The 27,441-nt window shown below is 46.1% G+C and overlaps 2 protein-coding genes across 2 annotated transcripts in view; one reads left to right on the forward strand and one right to left on the reverse strand.

The window, feature by feature from the left end:
* Positions 1-27,441, reverse strand: part of LOC135903724 (uncharacterized) — a 188,516-nt gene that overhangs the window by 134,611 nt on the left and 26,464 nt on the right. Inside the window, exon 5 of the mRNA XM_065434112.2 lies at positions 21,132-21,176. Within this exon, the coding sequence (XP_065290184.2) occupies positions 21,132-21,176 (45 nt within the window). The remainder of the gene's footprint in view (positions 1-21,131; positions 21,177-27,441) is intronic.
* LOC135903726 (uncharacterized) lies at positions 318-27,205 on the forward strand. The gene is made up of 6 exons (XM_065434114.2): positions 318-573; positions 9,319-9,633; positions 19,581-19,668; positions 22,216-22,366; positions 24,694-24,773; positions 26,996-27,205. Exons 2-6 carry the CDS (start codon positions 9,374-9,376, stop codon positions 27,110-27,112), a joined length of 696 nt encoding a protein of 231 aa, XP_065290186.1. The 5' UTR covers positions 318-573; positions 9,319-9,373; the 3' UTR covers positions 27,113-27,205.

Genomic DNA, 27,441 nt, shown 5'->3' on the forward strand with positions numbered 1-27,441 from the left:
CGGCGCTCCTAATCACGTGTGACGCAACTGCCAATCAACCTGCGTGCGATCCTTACTTCGTGTAATGCTCGAATACTTTTCTATCTCTGGCAATGCTTCGCCCTTCGTACGAAACAGCCATCTGTTTATTATTATACTTTATCTTTTTTTTTACTTGTTGCCGTAGAACACGAAGAACGGAGCAGCCGAGGGACTCGCAAGCCGCTATCTCTCTGCAGCGGCAGAGTCCCCGTCCAACGTTAAACGTTCATACCCATGTTCAAAACCCCCGCGCGACAGCCACGTCCGTGCGCCGCCGAATGCGCGCTAACTCGTCTGGCAACCACCCCGGCCGCCCGAGAAGTCGTCTCCCCTCCCTCCGGGCGCCTCGATTCCCGATCGAAGTCCCGACCAGTGGTCGCCGGGTTGGGCAACTAGGGGGTGCCCATTACACCGTCGGAGTCAGCCAGCGAGCAATCATCGAGCGTGCGGTGACGACAACTGCGGCGACACGGCGGCGCAAGCCAGCATGCCAGCCATCTGAGCGGGGAGTCCAGCAGCACCGTTATCGGGGGACGCCCTTTGGAGAAACTGGTAAGCCGCCTTCTCCGCACCGATAGACACGCGCAGAAAAAATGGGAGGGACAAAAAAATACAACCAAAGCAATCTTCGCACGCGCGTGGCTATAACGCAGCTGGGATTACGGCAATAACCTGTCAGGCTTTTCCGCCCTGTTGAAGCCAACCGCCTGCGTGCATGCGGGTATTTTGCGCATTTTGTTTTCCCGCGAAGGGGGCGATCGAGAGGCCTATAGGAGGGGGGCGGGGCGCGTGATTTCTGCGCCCCCTCTGTAGCCTGTGGCCTGAAGAGACGCCGAGAAAAGTCCGCGTAGATAAGGTGACGCGCGCACAAAAACAGCGCGGTCGAGTCGCGAGGTACTATCCGTTATGCAAATAGCACGCCTCACTTCTATTTTGCATAATGAATCCTTACCAACTAGCTGAGCTTTCTGTCGTACTATCCGTGCAGCATGCTGAGGACAGACGGAACACGTTGCTATGCGCGGCGTTGTCCCTCTTTCTGGTGCGTGCGTTGACTATTTCGAACTACGTATGAAACGACGCAAAGATGGGCTCCACGATCCTTTACGAGAAGGCGCACAGAGGGGTACAGGATCCCGCGCGGTTGGTAGGTGAGCGACCTTGGCTATATCGTGACAAGTAGGAGGTTGCGATGCGGGTTCGTTGGATGCTGGTGTAACGCAAACGAGACGAGGGCGTTAGGAGAACCCACGGACGCGCAGTCGCAGCGTCCACACACGCGCAGACACGGTGTTTACGCGTTCCCGTGTCCTAGTTTGTGCTGCACTATAGTACTTCAAGTAGGAATTTTTTTTGTACATCCCCTAGGCGGTGTTGTACGGGGCGCAGGAGAGAAATCATTGCGGAGCCACAAATATCGAATAACGATTGCGAAGTATTTGGGCACTGTGCCTTGTGCATCAAGCGGCCGCTTGTTAGGTCTTTCGTGCGCGTGCCACGTTTGGCGCATTTTTAGTTGAGTGGAGGCGGCGACAAAGGCCGAGACATATGGATCGCTACTCTGCTGCAGCTTGGGCCGTTATCGACAGTTCGGAAGGTTATAGAAGTAAGACGGTTTGCGTTGACTGTACGAAACAACAGTCATGGTATACAGAGCAGAGAAAAGAACACTTCATGCGAGGAACAAAGCGCTGCAGCTTGCTCTTTTCTCGCTGCTCTGAAAATTGCGCACATGAATTCTAGGTTTCCCGTGTGTAGGGTTAAAATGCAGCCAGACGCGCAGCACATTTGTTGTTGTCGATGCTGTTGTTTTTGTTGACTCAAATAATGGCTGACACAGGCGAGGGGGATTGGCCTCTGGAAGTTAATGAAAAGCGCACGAAACAAAAATAAATGGAAAAAATTAAAAGGTAAATATTTTGTAACATAAGGACGAAAGAATGTAAATAAACCGAATGCGTCGCAAAAAAAATAATAATAACATATATATATACACCGTAGTTACTTGAAGCGAAACCTTCAGAACGCTTCAATGAACTTAAGCAGAGCCGCTATCGGAGAGTTATGGCTGGAATCCGACTGACACGCATCAAAGCGCAGTAGGTTTGACGTTCGTCAACTTAATCCTAGATCGAAGTTCGAAGTTTATTAGAAACTTTCTTGAACAGTATATATACATGTACACTTTAGACACTTTCCGGGACCCAACGAAATTGTTAAAGGTACCCGAATGATTCTAACACCTTGAAAGCAATTTCGATTGGAAATATCTGAAACAAGAATTTTTAACAAGTTTTCACAAAATAAGACTATGTACATGCCTGAATATGTAATACAACAAGACAGTTATAGGTCGTGTTAAGGAAGAAAAAAAAGAAGCAAACTGCTGGTTATTATGGAATGGATTAGTTTAATTTTTCAGGAATGAGTGGACGAGTCGGAACGAGAGAGAGAGAGATGAAGGATAAATGCAGAGAGGAAGCTTTGCATTACTATTATAGCGATATCTTACATTGTAGCTCCGGTGAATTTTAATGTTTGGCTGCCGTAATTAGTTTTTATTGGAGGCAGCAAAAAGCAATGACGTGAAGTGTGCCCGTTAGTATGAGGTCACTGACGAAGGAACGCTGTCGTTCCGGGCATTATTGTAATCTTTTCTTTTTTAATTTACGAAGTCACCATTTTTATGTCATTAAGTTGAGGTTGCTGGTAATTAGGAACGTGCGCTTCTTGCTCGGACGCAAAAACAAGGTAAAATGAAGGAATACTGGTGCGCAATATTGGTACAGACTCTAGCTACGAATGAAAATAAAAATAAAGAGAACGTTTGCTATGACATTTTTTACCCTAAAGCATCTAGAGCTGGTGAAACTTTCAGCGACAAGGGTCTCCGCCACATACACAGTCTGTGGAAGATGCCCGTGGAAGAACACACAAGCTGCGTCTTCTTATCTTGTCTTCACGTGCGTTTGCAGCGGTAGTTCATCTTATCTCTCCTGTCACGGTTTTTATCTTCTGTTGTGTAGTAGGACTATAGTCTGCTACGATGCCAACAAGGCCTTCAATACACTATCAGCGATCTAAATTATGCTTAGCGCAGCTGGAAGAATCACAAAAACAACCTAACCGATGTTGAGAGACACCTAAGCATAGTATACGGCTCAGTGAGTGCTTCCGACTCGGTGTTGTTGGAAATAAACTTGACTTGACTTACGGCAACGAGACTCTACCAAGTGACACTTGCACATCATAATTACTAAAAAGCATCTCTACCGATTGTCGCGATGAACCCACCTAACGTTTTCGATTCGCCGCATATCATGATCCGCACATATATCTCACAAACGCGCTTAGGTTTACCTAAGTGCGTTTGTGAGTAATGTTACGGACTTTGCACCGCTGCACCCCGATTACGGCTTTGTGGTCCCGTAGCGCTCGTCACCCGTTTCGTGACAGAGCGTTGGTAGCGAAGACTCCGAGCCTGGCGTCGATGAGAATAACAAAAGGGACTTTATACATTATATACAGGTTATCATACAGGACATGAACGGGTCGGCACTGGGGCCGAGTGCTCACAACAAACGCGACTGTTCTCGCACGGCGACGTCCGGCGAAAACGCGCGACACCTCTCACCCCAGTCGGGAGCGACACTGTCTCCCGGTGGGTCGGCGGATCCTGTTTTTCAGGCAGCGCGTCGCTGCTTTTATAATCCCCGAGGAACCATTGTCACTCAAACGGCCCAATACAAAGTCAGCACACGACGGTCGTCCGAGGGGTCCAACCAGCGACCGCGCTGGCCACCCGGTTCAAAGTTCGCGCGCGCGGTGACCTCCAGGCAAAGGGAGGTGCGGCGCCGGGCTGTCTGGCACACGCTGACACGTCCGAACACGCTGCTCGCCGAGGCTTCTCCCGCAGGACACCGCTGCCTGACGGCTCAGCATCTTGCCTTTTCAAGGGAGAATTTGGGCGCTCGCAGGATAAATTCTGCATCTTGCAGATTCGGAATCCGGGCTTGTGGTAATGGCACAACAGCATCCCCGCCCTCAGATAAGGCGCCGGGAAGACGAGCTGCCTCCACGTGGCTCGGATGCCAGGCGCGCACGTTCGTCAGGCTCGTCCAAGTTCACGTCCAGTGTCGGGACGCCAGGTAACTTCACGTGCCCAGGTCCGACTCGCCAGGACAGGAGCTCTGCTCACCACGTTGTCGCCAAGGTACCTCGACCAGCTCCGCTCGGGTCGTTCCTAAGACCTTGCTTCTCGCCACTGGTCCCGGTTGGTCGTTCTGCAGCTTGCAAAACCGACCGGCAAAAGGCAACACCCAACACGAACAAGTGCCCTCTGTCTCCCGTCAAACACCAGACAAGGCCATAATCCAAATCAACCTAACTAAATTGCTATCCCCCTTTTTCTCCCGCTGCAACAAGAGGCAGGTGTACGATCTAGTACACAAGGCTGAAACAACCAGTTTTCAAATTAACAACTCAACAAAATAGAAACAATTATTAATCAGCAATAATAATTACAAATGGAATGGTCCCCTTGAAATCGCTTTGGACCGAAAACATACTACTGAGGAAGCAAATGAGGTCATTCATTTTTCTCGGCGATATTTTCGCGGAATTCGAAGCTGCTTATATTTGCGACCCTGCTTATCCGTGTAGCGGCGGTACAATAAGCCAGATTCCTTGCCAAATGAAACCCTCTTTTTTTCCACTCCCCGTTTGACGCATTTCCTCAGATCGGCTAGTGAACAATCTTCCTGTTGCTCGCGAATCCGAGTCTCCCTTTCAACTGCAGCCTGCTCCTGCCAGCTGGCGGAAACCGGAGCGAGTGTGGAGCCCGCGTCGCCTAATTGCGGCGTCGCGTCTGTATCGCGGCTAGCACTGCACGCGTCACTCCCACTCACTTCCAGGACCCGCTCGTCTAGGCCAGCCTCCGAGCTCTGCCTCTCCCGTGACTGCTCGCCACTCAAGTTACCTGGATCAGTCCGTGTGCCGCACCGCCTTTCGCTCACCGACGCTAAGTCAAGTTCCCTCGACAGCGGGCGCGCTTTGGATCGCGTGGGGGCCATGTACGCCACGTCGGCAAAGAATGATTTGCCCTGATCCCTCAGCAGCTGCTCCGAGCTATTTGAGAAGAGGTAGGAAAATTGCTCCGGGAGGGCGGCTGACACAGCGGCTTCGGTGTTAAGTTTCCCAAACTCTCCTTCAATGATAACCGTTGCGATCGGTAAACAGACACTCTCCTTCTCGGCCACTTGCCGTATCCTAACGCGCTCTCCCGTAAAATCACTCGAGGAGACGAAAGACGGGTGAACAACGTCCATAGTTGCTGCAGAGTCCCGCAGTGCTCGGCACTTCTTGCCGTTTACCTTAATTTTCTGCACATAGGGCTCCAATAGACGTATGTTTTTGTGAGTTTCCTGTATCGTTGCAAAAGCAATTCTCTCTGGGCAGCTTGCAGCAATGTGCCCTTGCTTTTTGCAATTGTAGCAGGTTAACGGTTTCCGTTTTTCAAAAGAACGCGTCATTTCGTTTCGCTGTTTCAGACCATCGTCATCATTCTGAGATGCATTCTGTCCTTCCCTTACAGTTTCTTTGGTAAGGGATTCGTCGTCCCGAAACTCGCGACGCGTGATTTGCTTCCGTTCGTCGGGCTTCCCGGAAAACCCATCTCTTCTATCAGCTTTTTCTACGCGCACTGCCTTGCTGTGCAAGCTGCGGCGGGTGTAATACTCTTCCGCTAACTCTGCTGCCTTGTTTAGCTTAACCTCCTTTAGCCTATCTTGCAGCCAGAGCCTGACATCCTCATCAATGCAACGGTAGAACTGCTCCAACGCGATGCATTCGACGATTTTGTCGCGGTCGTCGTATACCTCTTCGCCCTTCAGCCATTCCAACAGGTCGGCTTTTAGACGAAACGCGAAGTCAACATTCGACTCCTTGCCCTTTTTTGCATACCGGAACCTCTGCCGGAAAGCTTCGGGCGACAATTTGTACTTCCGCAGTAGCGCTTCCTTCACATCACTGTAGCTCTCAAACGCCTCTTTCGATAAGCAAGTTATTACGTCTGATGCCTCCCCAGGAAGCAACGCTAACAGATTCTGTGCCCAAAGGGATCGCTCAATGCTATTCCGTTCGCACACGTGCTCAAATTTCACGAGGTATTTGGCCATATCCTCTCCGGCGACAAAGGGTGGAAGTTGATCGCGTATTCTTGGACCGTTAGAAGTGAGACTAGGCGCTGGCGAGCTATTTCGGGTCTCCAACTCTTTCATTTTAAGCTCGTGCTCACGAATCTCTCTCCTTTCCTCCACGCAACGTTCCTTCTCCCTCTTTTCCTCCTCGCGACGTTCCTTTTCTTTCCTTTCCTCCCTTTCCCGACGTTCATTTATATCCGCCCAGGCCTCTGCGGCTTCCTCAGCCGTTACGTCCCCAGTCCTCATGACCTCAAGGATCGCATTCTTTCTTTTGGTTGAGCCCAACTCAATGCCCAACTCCTCACAAATTTCGAGAAGTTCCTTCACCTTGTACTTCTCCATCGTTCACACTGTCCTCCTGCTGTTTACCCTTTTTGAATATACCTGCCGTACGCTACTATAACACTACTAGTAAGACATATGCAAGTATATCACACACTGCCCTGTTTACCCCCTCAGCATCCCCTGGTTTTCAAAACACTCTTACTAGGCTTGAAACACACAAGGTTATCACAATGCAACACCAAATCCTTCCCTAAGCTACTATAACCTGTGTCAGAGAAAGTCTGGTGTTTGAGGTAAACTTCAGGCACTCACCGCGCCGAGGTAGCTGATGCCGGTCAATCCCGTAGCTGCCATCCAGTGTTACGAACTTGCACCGCTGTTCCACGATTACGGCTTTGTGGTCCCGTAGCGCTCGTCACCCGTTTCGTGACAGAGCGTTGGTAGCGAAGACTCCGAGCCTGGCGTCGATGAGAATAACAAAAGGGACTTTATACATTATATACAGGTTATCATACAGGACATGAACGGGTCGGCACTGGGGCCGAGTGCTCACAACAAACGCGACTGTTCTCGCACGGCGACGTCCGGCGAAAACGCGTGACACATCTCACCCCAGTCGGGAGCGACACTGTCTCCCGGTGGGTCGGCGGATCCTGTTTTCGAAGCGGCCTCCTCGCCGCTTTATAATCCCCGAGAACCATTGTCACTCAAACGGCCCAATACAAAGTCAGCACACGACGGTCGTCCGAGGGGTCCAACCAGCGACCGCGCTGGCCACCCGGTTCAAAGTTCGCGCGCGCGGAGACCTCCATGCAAAAGGAGGTGCGGCGCCGGGCTGTCTGGCACACGCTGACACGTCTAAACACGTCGCCTGCCGATGCTTCTCCCGCAGGACACCGCTGCCTGACGGCTCAGCATCTTGACTCGGGAAGGGAGAATTAGGGCGCTCGCAGGATAGATTCTGCATCTTGCAGATTCGGAATCCGGGCTTGTGGTAATGGCACAACAGTAACTAATACCTACTCAGACACTGCAGATGGCACGGTGGTTATGGCGTTGTTCTGAGGAGAATGAGGTAGCCAGGTTCGACTATCAGCCAGCGTGAACGCACCGGTACCACGTCGTTAGGCAAAGACGCTGCTTTATCGAAGATTTATGCACATCCTAAAATAATCTGAGAAGGTTCAGACCAGCAGATGGGGAAGAAGACCGTGAAGATGGCCGACCACATCTGCCACCGCTAATTTCTACCCAATTAGAGCAAATAAAGTTTTTCCTCCTCCTCAGACCAATCTGGAGCCTTCCAGTGCGGTGTCGCTCCCGCATTCCTTGAGAGTTAAGGTATGATTAAGTAACTTTTTCAATACTTCAGCTTATCCACACATGACGTTCTGCGTCTCTGCGACGCAACCAGACCACGCCAATTATTTGGTAGTCAACACTCCATGCAGATATTTCAGGTAAACAGCTTACTTTTGCTCTGCACTTGCGTTTCGAGGTATAGTGGTTCTTTTAGGTAGAGTGTTATGTTGATTTGTACATTCTGAATATAGAGACATGATTTCAGAAAAAAACTATTTGCACTTCAGATCCCGACGTTTCTACGGTCTGATCACGGGATTAACTGCGTGCCAAAGGTGCCCGCGTCACGCAGACATCGGCCGTCAACCGGTAAATCCGTGACGTCAGTCACCGCGGTCCCGCGACAGTTTCGTACGCGCAGTTGATAGCAGCGTGCGCGCGGCCCCAAAAAGCTTCGGGTCACGTGTCTTATCAGCCTACTGTATCGGAAGAAAAAGCGTGCTTGTAAGTTGTTCGGATCTACAAAAAGTTTCTTTCTACGTTTTCAGACAAAACATACGCTCCTAATGCCTCACGACTATTATGTGCTTATAATTTTCATATAAATAACGGCAAACTTGACTTATAAGATTAGATAAAGTATGTACAGGAGGAAAGCGTTGAAAATTTGCTGGTTTCTGTGTTACCGCACGCCTGCAACTCGCTCTTGTCTTTATTTTGCTGGCTAAATTTAGCAGGCTATGAGAGTGGTAAAACCAGAAGCCGTCCAGGACGCATATGTTTGTAAACACTGAGACATCACCTTAATTACGCGCCCACGAGGTTGAGTTGTGATGCTTCGCAAACGCAAAAGTTAAAATTTCCTCAGGAGATGCAAGTGAGTGAAAACAACGGCCAGATGAACGAATGATCGATTAGTACGTAAAGCAAGATCACCCAAGCCACAACCACCGGCGTTCCAGCTGCGCTGGCGCTGCGTTTATCGTCTTCTGCCGCCGAGAAGCGAGTTTGTGGCACCGAATTCTGGACGCGGAGGTCATGTTCAATGAGAGAGAGAGAGAAAAAAAAATTGGTTCGTGTAATTCCACCGTCACTGTTGCTGCAAAAGTTCCCTCCTCGGTGGAGCATTTGTTATTTTTATCACTATATAGCTTGTTAATCTCGTGCGTCTTTATTTTTGTCACTGCTAATCCTTTAGTACTTCGTAGCAGATTTTGAGAGAGAGAGAGAGAGAGGCGCTCGTTAATGAAACCTAGAGAGATAACCTCGGCATAGCCTGCTGTTCCAGATGAACGCAATGACGTATAACATGACACGACACCGAACGCACCACACTCACAACACGAACAATCAGGTACATCCAAAGCTGGTTACACTTATCTCTAATGCCAGTGTGTCGGAGGAAAGTGAGTGAGGTTTCTAGAGTTTCAAGCGCAATGCGAGAGGAAAAGAAAAGAAAACAGCCGGTTGATTGTTTGAGTAACTAATTCAAGCAATACTTTATTTGCAGGTTCTTCGAGCGAGGGTGTCGCGACAGTGCGCGACGTCTCGATGAGCCAACCGTGATGGCGGCCGCCGAAAACGACGACAAGTGTCGCGCGCACGAGCTGTGGGTGAGAGTGACGACCGGCGACGAGGCAGAGGCAGGCAGCTGCAGCCAGGGCACGCGGGACTCCTGGTGGCGCCTGATTCGGCAGCGGTACGGAGACCCCTCGCGGCACCACCACGACCTCGACCACCTGAACCAGATGGCCGAGCTGGTGGCAGAGTACGCCGATCACCTGAGCAACCCGAGGGCCGTCGCACTGGCGCTCTTCTTCCAGTAGTGAGTGCAATCGTCATCATCATCATCATACGCAGCATCAGCAGCAGCATCATAATCACCACCAGACTATGGGTGCTTTCGATAGTCGGGTACAACTTTAGAATTCCGAAACAGCCGATTTCACCGTCTTGTCTATACTGACTGGCGCACAGGCCTGCCACGGCTTTTCTCTGATTGGTCCAAAACGCGAACGTGGTGCGATTCGACAACGTGACGGAATTATGACGATGTGAAAAATAGCATCCCATCGCTGCGTTCCAATACTCGCTGTAGAAGGCCAGTATTGTAGTAAGCAAAGCGGACAGCGGCCATCTTGAAGGGACACTAAAGCGAAACAACAAATCAGTTGAGACTAATAAAGCATTGTTTGAGAACCCTGCAGGCAGTCATTTCAAAACAATAGTTTGATTATTAGATCAGGAAATGAAGGTTCAAGTATCAGTATTTGAATTTCGCGCCGAAACCCCGACGACGTCAGTGTGACGTCAGGGATTCCAAAGTATGTTTTCGCATTTGGGCCGCATTGGCTCAGTAAGGTTTCCCAAAACTTGCGATATGTAATATTTGGTTCCTTTAGAACACAATGTAGTCAACCTGTATCGCTATATAGTTAAGTAGGCCCTAGAAGATGCTATCAAGATCCATGAGGTCACAGCGACCAGGTGTGGGAGCTTCAAGGAGGCGTCGCCACCCGTCTTTCGTTCTTGCGCTTTTTCTGGTTTACCAAGCGTCTTATCGTGGTAAGAGTGGTGTTTTTGGTGTCGTAGAAAGGTAGTTTACTGATGCCGAAGAAATCATTTTTCTCTTTAGTGTCCGTCCCTTTAAGTCTTTTTTTCCAACTGTGACGGAGCCGACAAAGAAAACAGCTTCGTGAAGACAAAGTTGAAGTCAAGAACAATGCAGGATTTTTTGTTGTTGAGACAAGATGGCGCCCTAACAGCCAAGGCAGCTTGGAAGCTCGCCGGAAAACGTAAAATTCGTCTGCGCGCGAGAAAGCTGGTCAGGCTTTCTTTTGTACTTAAAGAAGGCCACGTCGTGCTTATTTTGAGTTCGTGTTAAAATCCGTATTTCATATTTGCTTTTTCTTAGCCCTTTTCTGTCGACATGAGGTCGCGTCACATCGCAGACATGTTCCAGTACTTCTGTACTTTTTCCAGTACTTCTGGATATTCCAGTACTTCTGGATATTCTTCCACGGTGTGATTAGTGAAATTTTTCTTCAGGCATTTCATTGCAGCCGCAACGTTCTGGTGTGAAGTTATTAAACCCATTTTCGCGGCGGTTCTACGGATCAGCGGATTGAGGTCATCTTTAACCACTACGAACTCAGCTAGAGGTCACAACCGAAAACGGACAGCGGCATTTGGTACAATTTGGCTACACGGCGATAGAAATATAGAGCGTATATATATATATATATATATATATATATATATATATATATATATATATATATATATATATATATATATATATATATATAGACGGGAGAGTCGAAGAGCCGAACGGCCTGGCTAGAGTATTATTCTAGGCCACCCTAGCCAGGCGTAATTTGATATATATTTTGTCTGGCCGAAGTTCATAGAGGAGGAGGGTCACGGAGATGGAGCAAACGAAGAACGAAAAAAATAATTAAAACGCTATACCAGCGTGAAACATCGCACGAGATGGTAGCGCCATCTCTCGATACTTATTTTAAGAGGAGCCACTTGCTACGTCCTCCGAGATTGTGAGACCTGCGCGCGCAATATGGGATGCCATGCAGTTGCCCTTTTCTAAGTTGTAAACTCGTTTGAAAATTCCCGCGTGCATGACAGCAGATTGCCGCACAGTGAAATGTCGAAATCCAAACAACACAGAGGTACGTTCACAGGAAGATGGAAATTCGAATGGATCAATAGTGGTGGTCTAACAAGGAATCTCTCAAGCTGGGTTCGACGTTTCGACACGTCACCTTAGTCTAAGCATTGGCTCTCCTGCCCAAGACATACGTCAAGCATGTTTTCGAGTAAAAAAGGTAAAGAATCCCATACAAGTGACGCTCCTCGGTCACTCGTCTCGTCAACTTATTGTCGCTTGACTAAAGCTTTTTGAGCGCGATCTTATCTTGCAATCGACTGAATAATTCGTGCGTGTTCGTTCGTGTGATAGATAGATAGATAGATAGATAGATAGATAGATAGATAGATAGATAGATAGATAGATAGATAGATAGATAGATAGATAGATAGATAGATAGATAGATAGATAGATAGACAGACAGACAGACAGACAGACAGACAGACAGATAGATAGATAGATAGATAGATAGATAGATAGATAGATAGATAGATAGATAGATAGATAGATAGATAGATAGATAGATAGATAGATAGATAGATAGATAGATAGATAGATAGATTTGCTACCTCACAGTGAAGGAAGGAAAAGCGGGAATATAAAGCGGGGAACAGAAAGAAGAAAAGAGGGAGCGAGTGAACCTGCCGACATGCCGGAGGATGCGCAGGGCGCCTATAAATTGTCACTCAGGCGCAGTGGCGTAGCCAGAAATTTTGTTCGGGGGGGGCTACGCCACTGACCCAACACATATATATATATATATATATATATATATATATATATATATATATATATATATATATATATATATATATATATATATATATATATATATATATATATATATATATATATATGTATATATATATATATATATATATATATATATATATATATATATATATATATATATATATATATATATATATATATGTACCGTATAAACGCGTGTAAGGGCCGCACTTTTTTTTACAAATTCGAGGGCCTATTTTCGGGGTGCGGCCCATACACGCGACATACGAAAAAAAATTTTTTTTTCAAGTAAAAACAGACCAATAAGTGAATGCGCGTTTATTTACAATAATCCTCATCAATCATCACTATTTACAATCAGTCATCATCACTCGCGGAGTCCTCAGACTCCGAGCTGGTGCTGCATTCTTCTGGCTCATCACCCCACAAGTCGTCGTCTTCAGTTCCGTCCAAATCGTTGGAAATCCCGGTCACTTTGAAGCTGCGGGATACAATGTCCGTAGACACCGAATTCCACGCGGTCAAAATCCAGCCCAGCACAGTCGCGAGCGGTGCCCTCTTGAGCCGCCCGGTCGGAGTCTCATCGTGATCGCCGTTTGCAATCCATTCCGAGTATTGCCTCCGGAACTCAACCTTAAAAGGCCGGTTAATGCTCACGTCCAGTGGTTGCAGCACGCCGGTGAGGCCGCCCGGAATAACGGCCATGTCTGTGCGGATACTGCCCAGTTGTTTTTTTACTCTATCCGTCAAATGACCGCGGAAGCTATCCAAGACGAGCAGCGATCGTTTGGCCAACATCGCGCCTGGGCGATTCTGCCAAACGCTCTTGATCCAATCGAGGACGAGCTCATCATCCATCCAGCCCTTTTCTTGGGCTCGAACTACAATTCCCTTGGGGAAAGCCTCATTCGGAATCCTCTTCCTTTTCAAAATCACATACGGGGGCAGCTTCCGCTCGTCTGCAGTGACGCACAGCATAACTGTGCACCGTTGGCGCTCCGCGCCAGTTGTCCGCACAGAAACGCTCTTCTTTCCTTTAAGCTCAACTGTGCAGTTCTCAGGACAGTCGAACCACACGGGGGTCTGTTCGGCGTTTGCTATTTCCGACAACATGTAGTTGTGCTCATGGCGCATCCCGATCACGTACCTTTGAAAGTTCAGCACCTTGTCGGTGTAGTCGGGGGGCAGCCTCTGGCACAGCGTGGTCCTTCGCCGAAAGGATAGGCCCTTCCTCTTTAAAAATCTCCGCAACCAGCCGACGCTACCTTTGAACTCCTCGCGGGGTATGCTTCTCGCACGCGCCAAAGCTTGCGTCTTCACGCGCAGCATGTCCGTCGTCAGAGCATATCCATTGTTCCGCACTTCCATTGCGTAGCGGAACAGCTCTTCTTCGAGCTCAGGATATTTGCATGGCTTGCCTCGAAAAGCACGCCTTTTGGAGCTGGTGGTCTTCAACGCATCCTTCTGGTTGCACCACCTTCGGACGCACTTCTCGTCCACGTCAAATTTTCTACCCGCCGCACGCTTGCCATGGTCGAGGGCAAACTCCACTACCTTCAATTTAAAGCCTGCCGTGTAGCTATTGATATGTTTGCCCATCGTGCTAGAATGGCAACGCTCGATGGCAATTCGTGAAAAATAAAGCAGAGCACACACGAGAGCCGCAACAACAGCGTGCGCCCACGCCAACAACGCTGCTACAACTCGCGTGCCTTCGACAGTCGCAAAACAAAGCCGGGGTGGCCAGCATGGTGGCCAGGGCTGATGATACCGATGACGATATGGATTGCGGAAGCTCGCGGCAGAAAGAAAATATGATGATGATGATGACCAGCGACATCGGCGCCATCCGTGGGCGGCATCTGGAAGCTTCCGTGCGCGCGCATTTTGAAGGCTAATCACACGTGGGTCGTGGAAAGTACGGGGTGCGGCCCTTACACGGATATTTTTTTTTAAATATTTGCTTCGGGAAGTTGGGGGTGCGGCCCATACACGGGTGCGGCCCTTACACGCGTTCATACGGTATATATATATATATATATATATATATATATATATATATATATATATATATATATATATATGTATGTATATATGTACACACATGTAGCTGCACGTTGCAGCTCGGGTGCTCCTACTTAAGTACATGTAGAAGGGGAATTCGTTTTTCCCTGCAACCACTTGACCGAATTTGAGGAGGCTTATTGCATTTAAAAGAAAAAGTTTAATTCTAGTGACTACTGGCTTCGAATTTTTCATTTAGGTGGTCAATTATTTATTAAAAATTGGCCAAAACTGAAAATTTTCAGAAAACGAAACTATCAAGTTTAAAGCTCCGTGACTCAACAATGAAAAATGACATCACAATTCTGTGAATTGCATCTAATCTACAGCGTACATCTACAGCGGACAAAATAGATATGCTACACATAAATCTCAAAAAAATTTAGTTTTGTGGAAATACGGCTTTTGCAGAACCCTTGTACACAACGTAACCAATTCACTTAAGATACAAATTGACACACCAAACTTGTCCGCTTTGACTGTTATAATAAATGCCGTTTACAGAACCACAATATCTGTTCTTCATGCATAGCTATTAGTTTGTAAACGTCGTGCTTCTATTTTTTCAAACTTTCGAATTTTCCAAAATATTTTAAACAAAATTCAGGCCCTAAATCGAAGTTCTGTTTCCAACAGACACTAGGATTTAACTTTCTCTCTCAAATGCAACCGATTTCAATAAAAGCGATTAGCAGGATTATCTCGGAAAAGCGTTTCTGCGTTTTACAAGTATTTGAATAGGCCGCGCCGGATTGGGCCCGAGCTAAAGCTTCCTCTTAAACAATTTATCGAGGGATCAAATACATGAATAATAACTGCATTGTCATTGCCAAAGATGCTGCAAACGAATTCTTGAAAGCTACGCACTGTAAATACAAGTAAAATATGTATTTTTTCATAAAATATTATACTCGTATGTGCCAAAAATTGTGCCCAACATAACTGACGTCAATGCTTCCATGTTTTTTGTCTATTTATTAAGTAAAGAAAATATCACACGAACTTTAGAACTATATCAGTTCGAAACCAGGAAAGCAGTGCATGCCACTGATATGAAAAATTAAAAGGCAATGAACTGAACAAGTTGAGGACAAATATGTTAATGAAACTTTGTCATTCAAGAACCGTGCTTACATTCTTGTACATATGCAATGGCCAGTTAAAAATCTCAATGACGCTGTCGTTTGTTCCAATGTGTTACGCAGGAGTAGCTGTCCCTTGTCGTGTATCGTGAGTAATTGCACCGAAGTTATAGTCGCGACAGAGAGGACGTATAAAAAGCAGGAGTTCTGCAAGATATATGAGGGCAAGTCAAATGAATGAGCCAACAACGGGGTACTTTATTTAAAAGTAGTCTTCATGAGAATTTAGACATTTGTTCTATTGACTAACGAGTTGCGTGATTCCCGTCTCATAAAACTCCTTGGGTTGCTGCTTCAAAAAGTCTGTATCTGGTTCCCTTGTGCTGTTTTTTCGGTTGCCCCAAAATGTAGAAGTCGCAAGGTGACAGGTCTGAGCTGTATGGTGGATGTTCCAGCGTTTCCCACTTGAACTTTGCCCGTTTTATATTAACCACATAAGCGACGTGGGGACATGCATTGTCGTGGAACAAGTAGACCCCATTCGTCAATTTTCCACGTTGTTCGTTCTTGATTGCGACACGCTGCCGTTCTGGCGTTTCACAATATCGGAAACAATTGATAGCCTCTCAAGATTTAACAAGTTATATCAGTAATGGACCCTGTCGATCGAAAAAAAAAAGTCAACAACACCTTTCCAGCGGAAATGATGGTCTTTACGTTCTTTGGGCGTGGTAAATTCGAATGTTTCCACTGTAAGCTTTGCCGTCGTGTTTCAGGCTCGTAGTAGTGGCACCAAGGTTCGTCCCCGATCACAGTTGCAAACAAGAAGTCGTCATGCTCATTGTGATACCCGATCTGATGAGTCAAGGCAGCGCGAAACTTCTCCGTCTTCTCGCGATGGATAAAAATCTTGGGGATCCATTGCGCACCAAAGAGCCGATAACCGAGAAGCTCATGAATTATGGCGTGAACCGAACCGTGACTGATGTTCAGACGGTCTGCCAGTTCATCGATGCTTTTCCTCTGTTATTGTTTCAGCAGCTCATGAACCTTTAAAATTGTGGGGGGGGGGGGGGGGGGGTGATTGCACGATGGTTTTGGCCCGATCTTGGAATGTCTTTGCAACGTCCTTTGAGCCGTTTGCTCCAACGCTTCACAGTGGTCAATGAAATGCAGTGTTCAACGTACACGGCAGTCATATGGTGATTAATTTCTGTTTTGGAAACACCTTCAGCTGTCAAAAACTTCGCGACACCGAGCTGTTCAACTTTTGAAGTGTCCCTTATGTGACGCAACCATATTCAACCCAGTGTATGAGAGCATTAAAGAACATTTATCTTCACACCTGCGTGTCACTTTTGTAAATGAGACATGCCATTCTCCTACGCGCATGCCTCGCAGATAACGAACCGAACCATTATTGCGTGGTTAGGGTAGGCTCACTTCCATTTGACTCGCCCTCGTACATTAGAAATGCAAAGATACAATGGGATATGCAAATGCGAAAATACTGCTTGATAAAGGACAAAAAAGTGTCACTGGAAACAAAGTTCACTGCATGTATACACAAAACCTCGCAACAAGATATTTAAGTGTACGTATAAGTCTCCAATGAGTCTACTTATGTAAGAAGAAGTAACTGTATATAATGCGTCAAACAAGGCAAATAAACATGCTGCACAATCATAGGTTCACAGAATCCTAGATTCCGGCTCCATTCCATCCACTCCACTCGATGTATTGCGCGCGACGGAAGGCGACGCGCTTGCTCCCCGCTTTTCTCCTTTGCACACACAAGACTGAGCCACCATCGTCGGCTCACCTATTCAACCTCCCCTCCTACGCTTTCACTCGCACATACAGCATGCAGCGCGTGGTCACGATGTTATCACCCTTGGACTTTATACGAAACATGAGGGCGATGGCAGGAATGCGCCTAAAGTGTCCATATAATTGCTTTCGCAATAATATAATAAACGTATCCGGCAACTGAAGCGTCCCGCCGCCCATTACTTTCCGCAATAGAAGTATCAAAATCGAACTTTCACCATGCGACAATTCGCTGCGCCGCAACAATGTATTTTCTTCCTGTGAGGCGGAGGCACCGAAATGAAAAAAAAAAAAGCATAGGAAAGTATGTTGGCCAGAATCTAATGCCTACTTCGGGCACCTAATGGGGCTACGGAATTAATACAGAAGAAAACATGAGACGCTTGGCCCACTGAGAACCATACTGCACGCATACTGCTCAGTATCCTAGAGCGGCGAAACAAGACTTTCCGGAAAGGTTCCTCTCAAGGAATGCGGTGCAATCCTTCGAGTCCCCACAGTGATGGCGGCGAGCGACCATTGTTTTTTTTTTCTCGTCTGCTAGCCAGAAAGCGTCCAAAACTCTGTCCGGTGAAAATCCACTCGGCCAGAGCAAACCGAACGCCACCGAAGTGCACCGCACGGTGGTCGGGGCCATACGAGAAAAACGTATGCGCTCTGGCTGGCTCTGGCAGCCCGCGGGTAGGGTAGCGAGAACAAAAAAAAATTGAAGAGGCTCAATGTGTCCTCGCGAATAAAAGTCAAAGTAGAAAAAATTAATAAGAACGTAGTTACTTTGGCTGGCTTTAGTGTCTTGACATGGATGTTCTGGCGTAGGTTAAAAAAAAATTTGATATTTTTTATGTGACATGACGGCACAAATGAACCACCCCAATGCTTCGTCTCATTGGACCTCGCTGCCTGCTTTGTCAACTTGTCTGCTAGTGTGTTGATTTGGCTTGTCTCGTTGTATGTTACGATGTAAGACTTTAGAAAAATCAATAGACCTTTGGCGTCAAATGTTTATAACAACATTAAACCCACAAAGTTCCGCAATTGAAAATCTAAAGCACAACTTTGGAAATGTCAGTGCACCTTTCACATCAAGAGCTTATGAGATTTATACGCATAAAGTTTTGCAATTGATATCCATGCGCTCCATAGATTCCGTGGCCTCAGTGAGATGCCGCGGCGAGCCCACTCACCATCAAAGCGCCCTTGAAACTTTGTGCTCGGATGGGACTGCTTGCCGATATGTGACTCCCGGTGTATGGGCGTTGCCACGAAATTCAGCCCGAGTTTGCAATCTTCGCGGTTAAATGTCTTTTCGAGCGTCAAAAAGACATTCTAGACAAAATCCAGAGTGATTTCCGGCGCCGGGGGTCGCTTTGGTCAACGGTGCATGGACATCACGAAAAAATTTCGGGGGGGGGCTGAAGCCCCATAAGCCCCCCCCCCCCCCCCCCCCCCCTGGCTACGCCCCTGCTCAGGCGGATGCGTTTGGCTTTTCGTTCTAATGTGTTGTGACTTGTCTCTTCTACATTTATGAGAGATGACATTATGCACAAATGTGTTTTTTTTTTTGGCGGGATTTGTATGGTTAACTGTTACAGTGAACTCAGGTGACCTGACTGGCTTTTTCGTTGTTACCTTTCTTTTGATAAGTGCCGGCTTGTTATGTCATACTTAGTATATACTTGTTCTATGAGAAAACGAGTTATTATAACCGCCTAAAGGCACCAACACCTCTTTAATCACATTGTATAAAAGAAAAGAACTGTACTATGCCAGGAACAGAATCCCATGCCAGCGACGCATGTTGCCACGGTCCGAGGTTCCCTGACTCAGAAAATGATCTCGAGCTCAGCCGGTTCACAGTCTTTACCGCTGCAAAGCAACCTACCGCTTATGGCTGGTAGTGACGTTTACAAACGCTTACTCCTATCTTATTACAGCGAAGCTGTATACACCTACCATCCAAGGAAATTTTCGTGTCGTTGGCGTGGTAAGCAAAAAAAAAAAAAACTCCCCATACGTGGGCCGATCCCGAAGATAGTGCAATGCCGGGCCGATCCGCGGCGGAGGTGCAGTTCGCCATTAAGGGGCCCACATACATAGCTTCGCTGGTCATCCTTCTTCACAGAGTGGAAGGGCATTGAGTTTTTTGGAATGGCCTATAGCCCGACGTGCGGCTTATTTAGGTGCGAGGAAACCATTGAACTCTTTTTATGTACTCATTTGTTCTCGATACGACGTCCAACGCCTCTATTTCCGATCTGCCCCGGGATTTACTTGTTTTCTTTAGAACCTCACTACAACACCTGCTTGAGCGGCGATGTTTCTTTAGTCGAGGCGTCACTGACTGCATACGAATGCACACGTATCTCTCCCACTCTGCAGCCTCGAGTACGACCCCAAGTCCCAGGATAACGAGGAGCGGTGCATCGACGCCTTCCGGCGGTTCGCCGAGGAAGCCCGAATACCCACGGTGCGTGACTTCAGTTTCGCAGTCCCCTGGAACTGCGCTCTTGGCCAATAACCTTCCGCGACGCTTTCACACCTGCGTGACGTCACGTTTGGCGCGACGCCTCGCTGAAGCGACGTCGATGCGCTCGAAAATTACACGACGTGGATGGAAAGACCACGATATCAGCGCGCCACCGCATTCGTCACATCCGCCTGTTGTGGCTTAACTAATGAACGCGCAGCGAAAAGGATATATACGGTCGAACGCCTTTACAACGAAGCGCGACCCGGAATGTCCTTCGTTATGCAAGTCACTGCGTTATAAAAGTCGCGTCCCTTGGAACACTAAGCAAGGCAAAACAATTTTCTGAAACATACTATACGTATCAAACTTTATTCTTACCATACTAAGATGACTGCTTCAAAGAATCGGGTTTTGTTTTCTGCACTCACATATTCAAGGAGCTATTGACCACCGCTTATTTAAAATTGTCGAGGGGGACGCCGAACGTTTATAGAACAAGGCGAGAGGGCGCTGCAAATCCCGGCTGTGACGCAATGAATAGGTTTAGTATATCGGCACGCGAGAAAGGGAAACAGAGAACCTTTATTCAAAGTTCCTGCTGGAGTCAAGGGAGCCGAGGCCTCGTGAGTGTTAATTGACTAGACTTGCATATGTTGCCAATGCAAAACGACGGGACGCGTGGATTATTTCGCTAAACAGGTAAATTCGCCGTAAAATCCTCCGTTGTAGTGACGTTCACAATACAAGTGTAAACACAGGCCATGCTGTCCCTTTCGTCATACCGATCATATTTTGCATAGTAGCGGCATTCAATGAAGTGGAGTTCGACCGTCATATAGGAAGTGTTTGATAGAGACCATGCATGCATCTGGCGTTATACGGTGCTCATTTGCCGGCATTAGCCGGTGATACGAGAGTTTCACAATTACGCATGCGCGTCGCCGTGTACTACAGCGATACATTAATGTAGCCAAGCACTGGCACTTGACGCGGTGCCTTGTCAAGATTTGCGTTTCCATCACACGGCGCCTTCGAACAGGCTGTGGAGCGTGACGGCACCCATAGAGGACGGCGCAATCGCTAGTTTCGATGAAGCATACATAAAATCCTGATCAAGAACCACCACCCTACTATGTGCAAGTTCGGCATGCTGCGCTGATGCTCAACCGGTAGGTCTATTCATAGAGTTTCGTACAAAAATTGGCAGTTACGCCCGAACGGTGAAGCACTAACGTTGACAGCAAGGTTTAGCCTTGGGTTTAACTTCTCGGATGGTGTATATACCATGTATATAACTGTACGTGGGACAGACTAACAAGAACGTGACATAGGCGGGTGCGCCAAAATTTCTGGCACGCTTAAAAGCTTTAACACGCCGTGTAGGGCCTGTAATGACATAGCAGAGGTGCCACTACGCTTCCTGTAAAGAGTCCAGGAAAAATAAAAATAACCTTACTTACCAGTTTGGGCACCGATATTGTTTTGCACTTCTGATACTCCATAATCTGAAAAAAGAAGGATATAAATAAAAGACATGCGCTGTGAAAGTTTGTGGGCTGCCATTCTCAAAATTCTGAGGAATGTCTCAGCCAAGGACTATAGGACTTTAGTGATTTAATAGTGTGGCAACATAACCCGCATATACGACAGGGATAAGCATATAGCATGCATATAACAACATATGCGGACAACATATAACAACATATAACAACATATACACATTTTGCCCACCGGCGATGCCGACGACGACGGGCAAAATGCGCTTGGCGTGTCCACATATTTGCCATCGCATTAATAACCCGCATATACAGCATGGATAAGCACATAGCGTACACGTACCCAAATATATGCGGAGCCCCACGGTGATGACGACGACGGAAATTCGCCTGGAGTGTCCACATAATTGATATCGCCATAAATATTAGTGAAGGGAACTCTGGCATTCGTGTCCCCAAGAGTACTACTCTTGATATTGACAAATTCCGCATTATTGTCGAATTCGCCATCTTGCCAGCTGATTGGCTCAGTATGCAGCTATTGCGAAATTTGATTATGTACAAAATGGTACCCCGGGAGCTGTGATTTGCAATATTTGATATGCAAGATTATTCGGGTGCGGAGAGTAAACATATATTTGATTGCCTTCTGCGATTTAAAAAGAACGATATATTGCTTCTGAATTTAGGGCAGTAAAGGTAGACATCGCGTAGTAGACACAGCCGCAAGGACGTCCGTATATTCACAACTACGAAGACCAGACAAATCCGTACACTATCATCAATCTCATCGTAGGTGACTGACCGCTGCGCCAGAGTTGTCGCTGCTAACATTAGTATAGGAAACTCCGTGGGTCTATCGTGGTCTCAGAGATAGCTCGCACCTTTTGCGCGATCTCGGAGGCCATGGATCTACGTATTTGCCTGCTTTAAAATGTAACTAAATTCGCCCTTTTCTATGCTATGTCCTTTTCTCTATATTCAATGACGCAGCGAACAAAGGATGAGCACGCGTCTTATGTCGCTGCCTCCGCGCACGCACCCGCAGGACTCCGAGCTGTACCTGTCGGTGACGGAGTTGATCCAGCTGACAAAGCTTCACAGCACGGAGGAACACAAGCAAGAAGGCATGTACGGTCGAGAGGACAAGCACTTCTTTCTCGACTTTGATATGTGCGTACTGGGGAGCAGCCCCACCGGTGAGTCAACTTCGCGTGCCTCGCACACTACATCACGTGTGCTCGCTCGCTCGCTCGCTCACTCACTCACTCACTCACTCACTCACTCACTCACTCGCACTACATCAGCGTGAATTGAAATGTGAACAATTTCGAAACTATGACAACGCGTTTTTCCGTTTCCAGCTTCGCCTGAACTTGTAACAGTTGCTTAGTTCAGGCTCCAAAAACGTACACTTTGTAGTATACTCAGGGTTTAGGAACCGGCTGCAGAGCCATTGCACGACGCACTTCCATGTAATGAAGCGTTACTTCCGCATAATTACGTTTCATGTAATTAATACTTCGATGTAATTACTTTCCTGTTCACGTACGTTTTAATTTATGCTGACGGCATCCACACTCGCTTCCTCGTACTTTTAAGAGGAAGCTTTAGCTCGAGTGCTTCTATCTAAATACATGTAAAAGGAGAATTCGTTTTTCTCGCCAACCACTGCACCAAATTTGACGAGGTTTGTTGCATTTAAAAAACAAACTTAAAATCTAGTGACTGTTGGTTTCGAATTTTTGAGTAAAGTCGTCAATTTTTTATTAAAAATTGGCAAAAATCGAAAATTTTCAGAAAACGAAACTATCAAGTTTACAACTCTGTAACTCAACGACTAAAAATGATAATACAATTCTGTGAATTGCATCTAATAGTACATCTAAAGCGGACAAAATTGATATGTTACACATGAATATGAAAAAATTTAATCATAGGGAAATACAACTTTTGCAAAACCATTGTAACCAACGTAACAAATTCACGTAAGATGTAAAATGACATATTGAATTTGTCCGCTTTGAATGATCTAATGGATGCCGTTTACAGAACCGTGATATCAGTTCTTGATGCAGAGCTATGAATTTGTAAACTTTGTGCTTCTATTTTTTTCAAACGGTCAAACATTTGAAAATCGATTTAAGAAAATTCAAGTCCTAAATCGAAATTTCGCTTCCAACAGTCACTAGAATTTAACTTTCTCTTTCAAATGCAACAAATTTCATCAATATCGGTGCAGGGGTTATCTCATAAAAACGTTTTTGCGTTTTACATGTATTTGAATAGGCCGCGTCGGAGTTGGGCCCGAGCTAAAGCTTCCTCTTAAGATCTTACACTCAAGCCACTCACCTACGCACTCACTCTTCCTATTCGCTCGCTAACGGGCTATCGCATTCCCATAAATAGTCAAGCCCCGAATATATAAATATGTAGCTTGAATTGTGAGCAAGTACGTTGATGCTATCGAGCTGGGTGAACTAACCTAGGCTATTTTATAGCTTCTGTTGGCGCTTAGGATTCTGAAAGTATGTACACCTAGCTGCATCAACGCGCATTATGCGATGTAAGGACATTCTTCTGCTCGATAAGAAATTATTACGATGAGAAATTTATGTCGCGTTGTCCGTGTTGCGGATGTTCGATGGCGATAGCACAGCGTATCCACGGTCTTTGTCATTAACCAGACAGATTAAGAGCAAGAATGGGATAAGCGATTCACTTTCGTAAATTACTTTAGTAGGGCTTGCTTGCTGGCTGGTTGGTTCGTACTTGAAGGAAGGTTAAAACTGCGAAAAAAACGCGGATAAGCTGAAGGAACACACGAATATACCACGAGCGTAGACTGCCACTTGGCAGTCTACACTAATTTAACAGTTAACTGTTAAATTATGGTCATCAAAGCACAGACAATTAAGCAAGAACCCAGGCACGTGACCACATCGTCGCTCGTGCAGGTACTATAAGGTACTATAGGTACAGGTACCATCGTGCACGTACTATAAGAAAGAATTCTGCAGAGTACCTGTAACACTGCTTGCACTGAAAAAACATCAGGGAAAAAAACGTGAACCAGTCTATGCTACGCAAAAAAAAGAAAAAATTAAAAATGAGCTGATAAAAGAAACAAAGACAGTACATGTCTATTGAAAATAACCGAAGTGTAGGGGATAAATGAAGGAATGAAAAAGCGCGATACTACCTACAAAGCGTGGTTAAAACAAAGTCAACACGAGTGACGAAAAAGGGGCACAAAATACTACGAACATTTCAAATGAAACACAACAATCAACCCAAGTAAAGGCGAAGGTGATAACATTAAAAGACGTGAAAACTTGTGGAAATGGCATGAGGGGGGAGTTTTTTCAATTTTAGTATCTTTTATGTGGTCATTGTCAGTTTTTTACGCAACCATTTCAAAATGCTTCAGTATACACTAGGGTCATGTAAGGCTCTGCAAGTATTTTCTTGTGATTCTGTAGTGAACTTCCAGATTTCTTTCCTATCTCTCTTTCGCTTCTTGCAGAATACAAAGACTACACGGAAAAGGTGCGGCTGGAGTACAGTTTTGTTCCCGATGCCGTCTACAAGAGCCTTCGGTCAAAGGTAAGTCAGAGGCAATGTACGCAACTTCGCTCAGCACGTTCACGTTGCGAACCAGGACAAAATGAGCCGATATCGAAGGACGTCAGAATATCTGGCCTATGCTCCATAACGATCCTGTAGCAAAATGGCGCCCTTGTAGCAGAATGAACGGATCACTGTGAGCGTTACCAACATTTCCATTGCTATCATTTCGGAACCTTAGTCAATATTTTCTTTTGCAATCTGAGCAATTAGTCATTGATAATTAATGGTTAGCAATCGACATTTACCAGGTACACGGTTATCGAGGTTTCAAAACTCACAAATAGCACCGTAAGACACCCCAAAGCTGCGTTTCTTGTAAACCAAATTTTACGCTGTAATAATGGGGCTAAAAGTGAGTTAAAGTTTGCATATATTCGGCAGTAAATAGCGCTAACACAGAACACACTGTTGTGTCCAATGTCTTTAATTTTAAACTCGCATTGATTTCGATGCCCCACTCAGCATGTTTATTATTGAAGTAATTAAATTAAAATTAAATTAGGGTGTTTTACGTGCCAAAACCACTTTCTGATTATGAGGCACGCCGTTATGGAGGACTCTGGAAATTTCGACCACCTGGTGTCTTTTAACATGCACCTAAATCTAAGTAAGTACACGGGTGTTTTCGCATTTCGCCCCCATCGAAATGCGGCCGCCGTGGCCGGGATTCGATCCCGCGACCTCATGCTCAGCGGCCCAACACCATAGCCACTGAGCAACCACGGCAGGTTAATACCGAAGTAGGAAATTTCCTGATGGGACAATGAGCATTTCTGTTACCTTTGTTGACTGTTACCAAACTTGTTAGTTCTGATGTGCCTGTTTAAGTATCCAATGTATTAGTGTGTCTTAGTTTTCATCAACGAATGTTTCACTTGTTTTTCTTTCGTTCTTATGAGTTGAAAGGTGCACATGTATGGGTTACCCTTTTTCGTGTGAACTTCACTTATTTCTCGTAATGCGTGTATCTATTTGTAATGCAGTCGAACGCCTCTGCAACGAGCGCCTATAGAACGAAATGACCTGTACAACGAAGGAATAATTATGTCCCGCTTCTATTTTCAGTGGTGCGGTGCACTACCTTTACAACGAAGTGGCGTGTATAACGAATGATTTCGGAAGCCCGACGCACTTGGTTAAAAAAGACTCTTGACTGAAGTTTGAATTTTTGTGACATTCACTACTTCTTGGTGTATGTAGGTCTCCTAGATAATGTCACACCGCTTGTGACAATATTTTGCCTGAAGAACCCCCGACTTGTGTGTTGGAAATAAAGTGGATTCTTCTATGATACCTGATTAGCTCCAGCAGGCTTGGTGACTATTTGTCGCCGCCTCGTTTGAAAGGGGACGTCGATAGAGATCATCATCATCATCATCATCATCATCATCACCATCCAGTCCATTGACGGTGCATGCACTCGTGTGCGCTACTTGCTTTTGTCAGTTCTCTCCGGGAGGTGAAACAACAAAACCACGGACAAGAAGCTGCAGATAAATCGAACCCTCCGCTTAGACGATGTATAGCTACGCTTCACTTCAGTGTGCCAACTACGCAGCCACATTACTAAACGCTATGGGTGCCCGAATATTCGAAACTATCGAATAACTAATCGAGTATTGTCATAATCGATTCAAAGACCGAATCGAGTGGTCCGTATTCGTGAATGCCGAACATTTTTCGAATAATTTTCCAATATTTCGATTTCGCGATCGCGATCAAGCGTAGAAGTGGAACAAAAGTGCAGTGAATTTCATCCCTGCGGATATCGTGGACATAAAACACGAGAACTTACGTAGTGAAACATGTTAGACCGATCGTAAAGCGAGACTCTTCCGGCTATACCGCCAATTCGCACTCGGCAATGAGTCCTGAATATGCGAATAAACTGATTGTTTGCTGTCAACGCTCTATTCGTGACATTGATAAACAATGCATCATAACATGCAGTGTAATGAAAGAAACTTGCTAACGTCGTGAATGTACCGGAAAGGGGACATCGTTTTCCATTAGGGGAAAAGAACGGCTCCTCACCGTTCGACAACTATACGGAAAGTGCTCAATATCCGATTCGATTCGTTTCTGGCGCTACTCCATTCCCATTCGATTCGTCTCGAAACTTCCTACTCTTATGCACACCAACCTAATAATGATTGCACGTGCGCGCGATAAGTGCCTTCGCGTCATGTCTTTCGCAGGTTCTGCGGTCCTTCCTGCAGATCCCCAACATCTTCTCGACGGAGCCCTTCCGGAAGAAATACGAGGAGCGTGCGAAGAGCAACATTAGGGACGAAATAGCCCAGCTGGACACGTGATGGGCTGAGCCAAGCAAGACGAAGAAAAGAAAGAATGGACATTTTGTAGCCGCGCTTCGCCTTTCTTTATTTCTTTTACATATATATATATATATATATATATATATATATATATATATATATATATATATATATATATATATATATATATATATATATATATATATATATATTTGCCGCATTGCGCGAGGAACAGATGTTTCAGTGATACCGCGGAAAATTATGCACAGTGTTAAGTTTTATCGCTGCTGTTCATGGGTGTATTAAAAACAGCGTTAGATTGCTCGAAAAGATAATGATATGAACTTGGATTTACGCAAGGTGAAATA

This window comes from Dermacentor albipictus, chromosome 9 (genome assembly GCF_038994185.2).
Source record: "Dermacentor albipictus isolate Rhodes 1998 colony chromosome 9, USDA_Dalb.pri_finalv2, whole genome shotgun sequence".
Lineage (NCBI taxonomy): Eukaryota > Metazoa > Arthropoda > Arachnida > Ixodida > Ixodidae > Dermacentor > Dermacentor albipictus.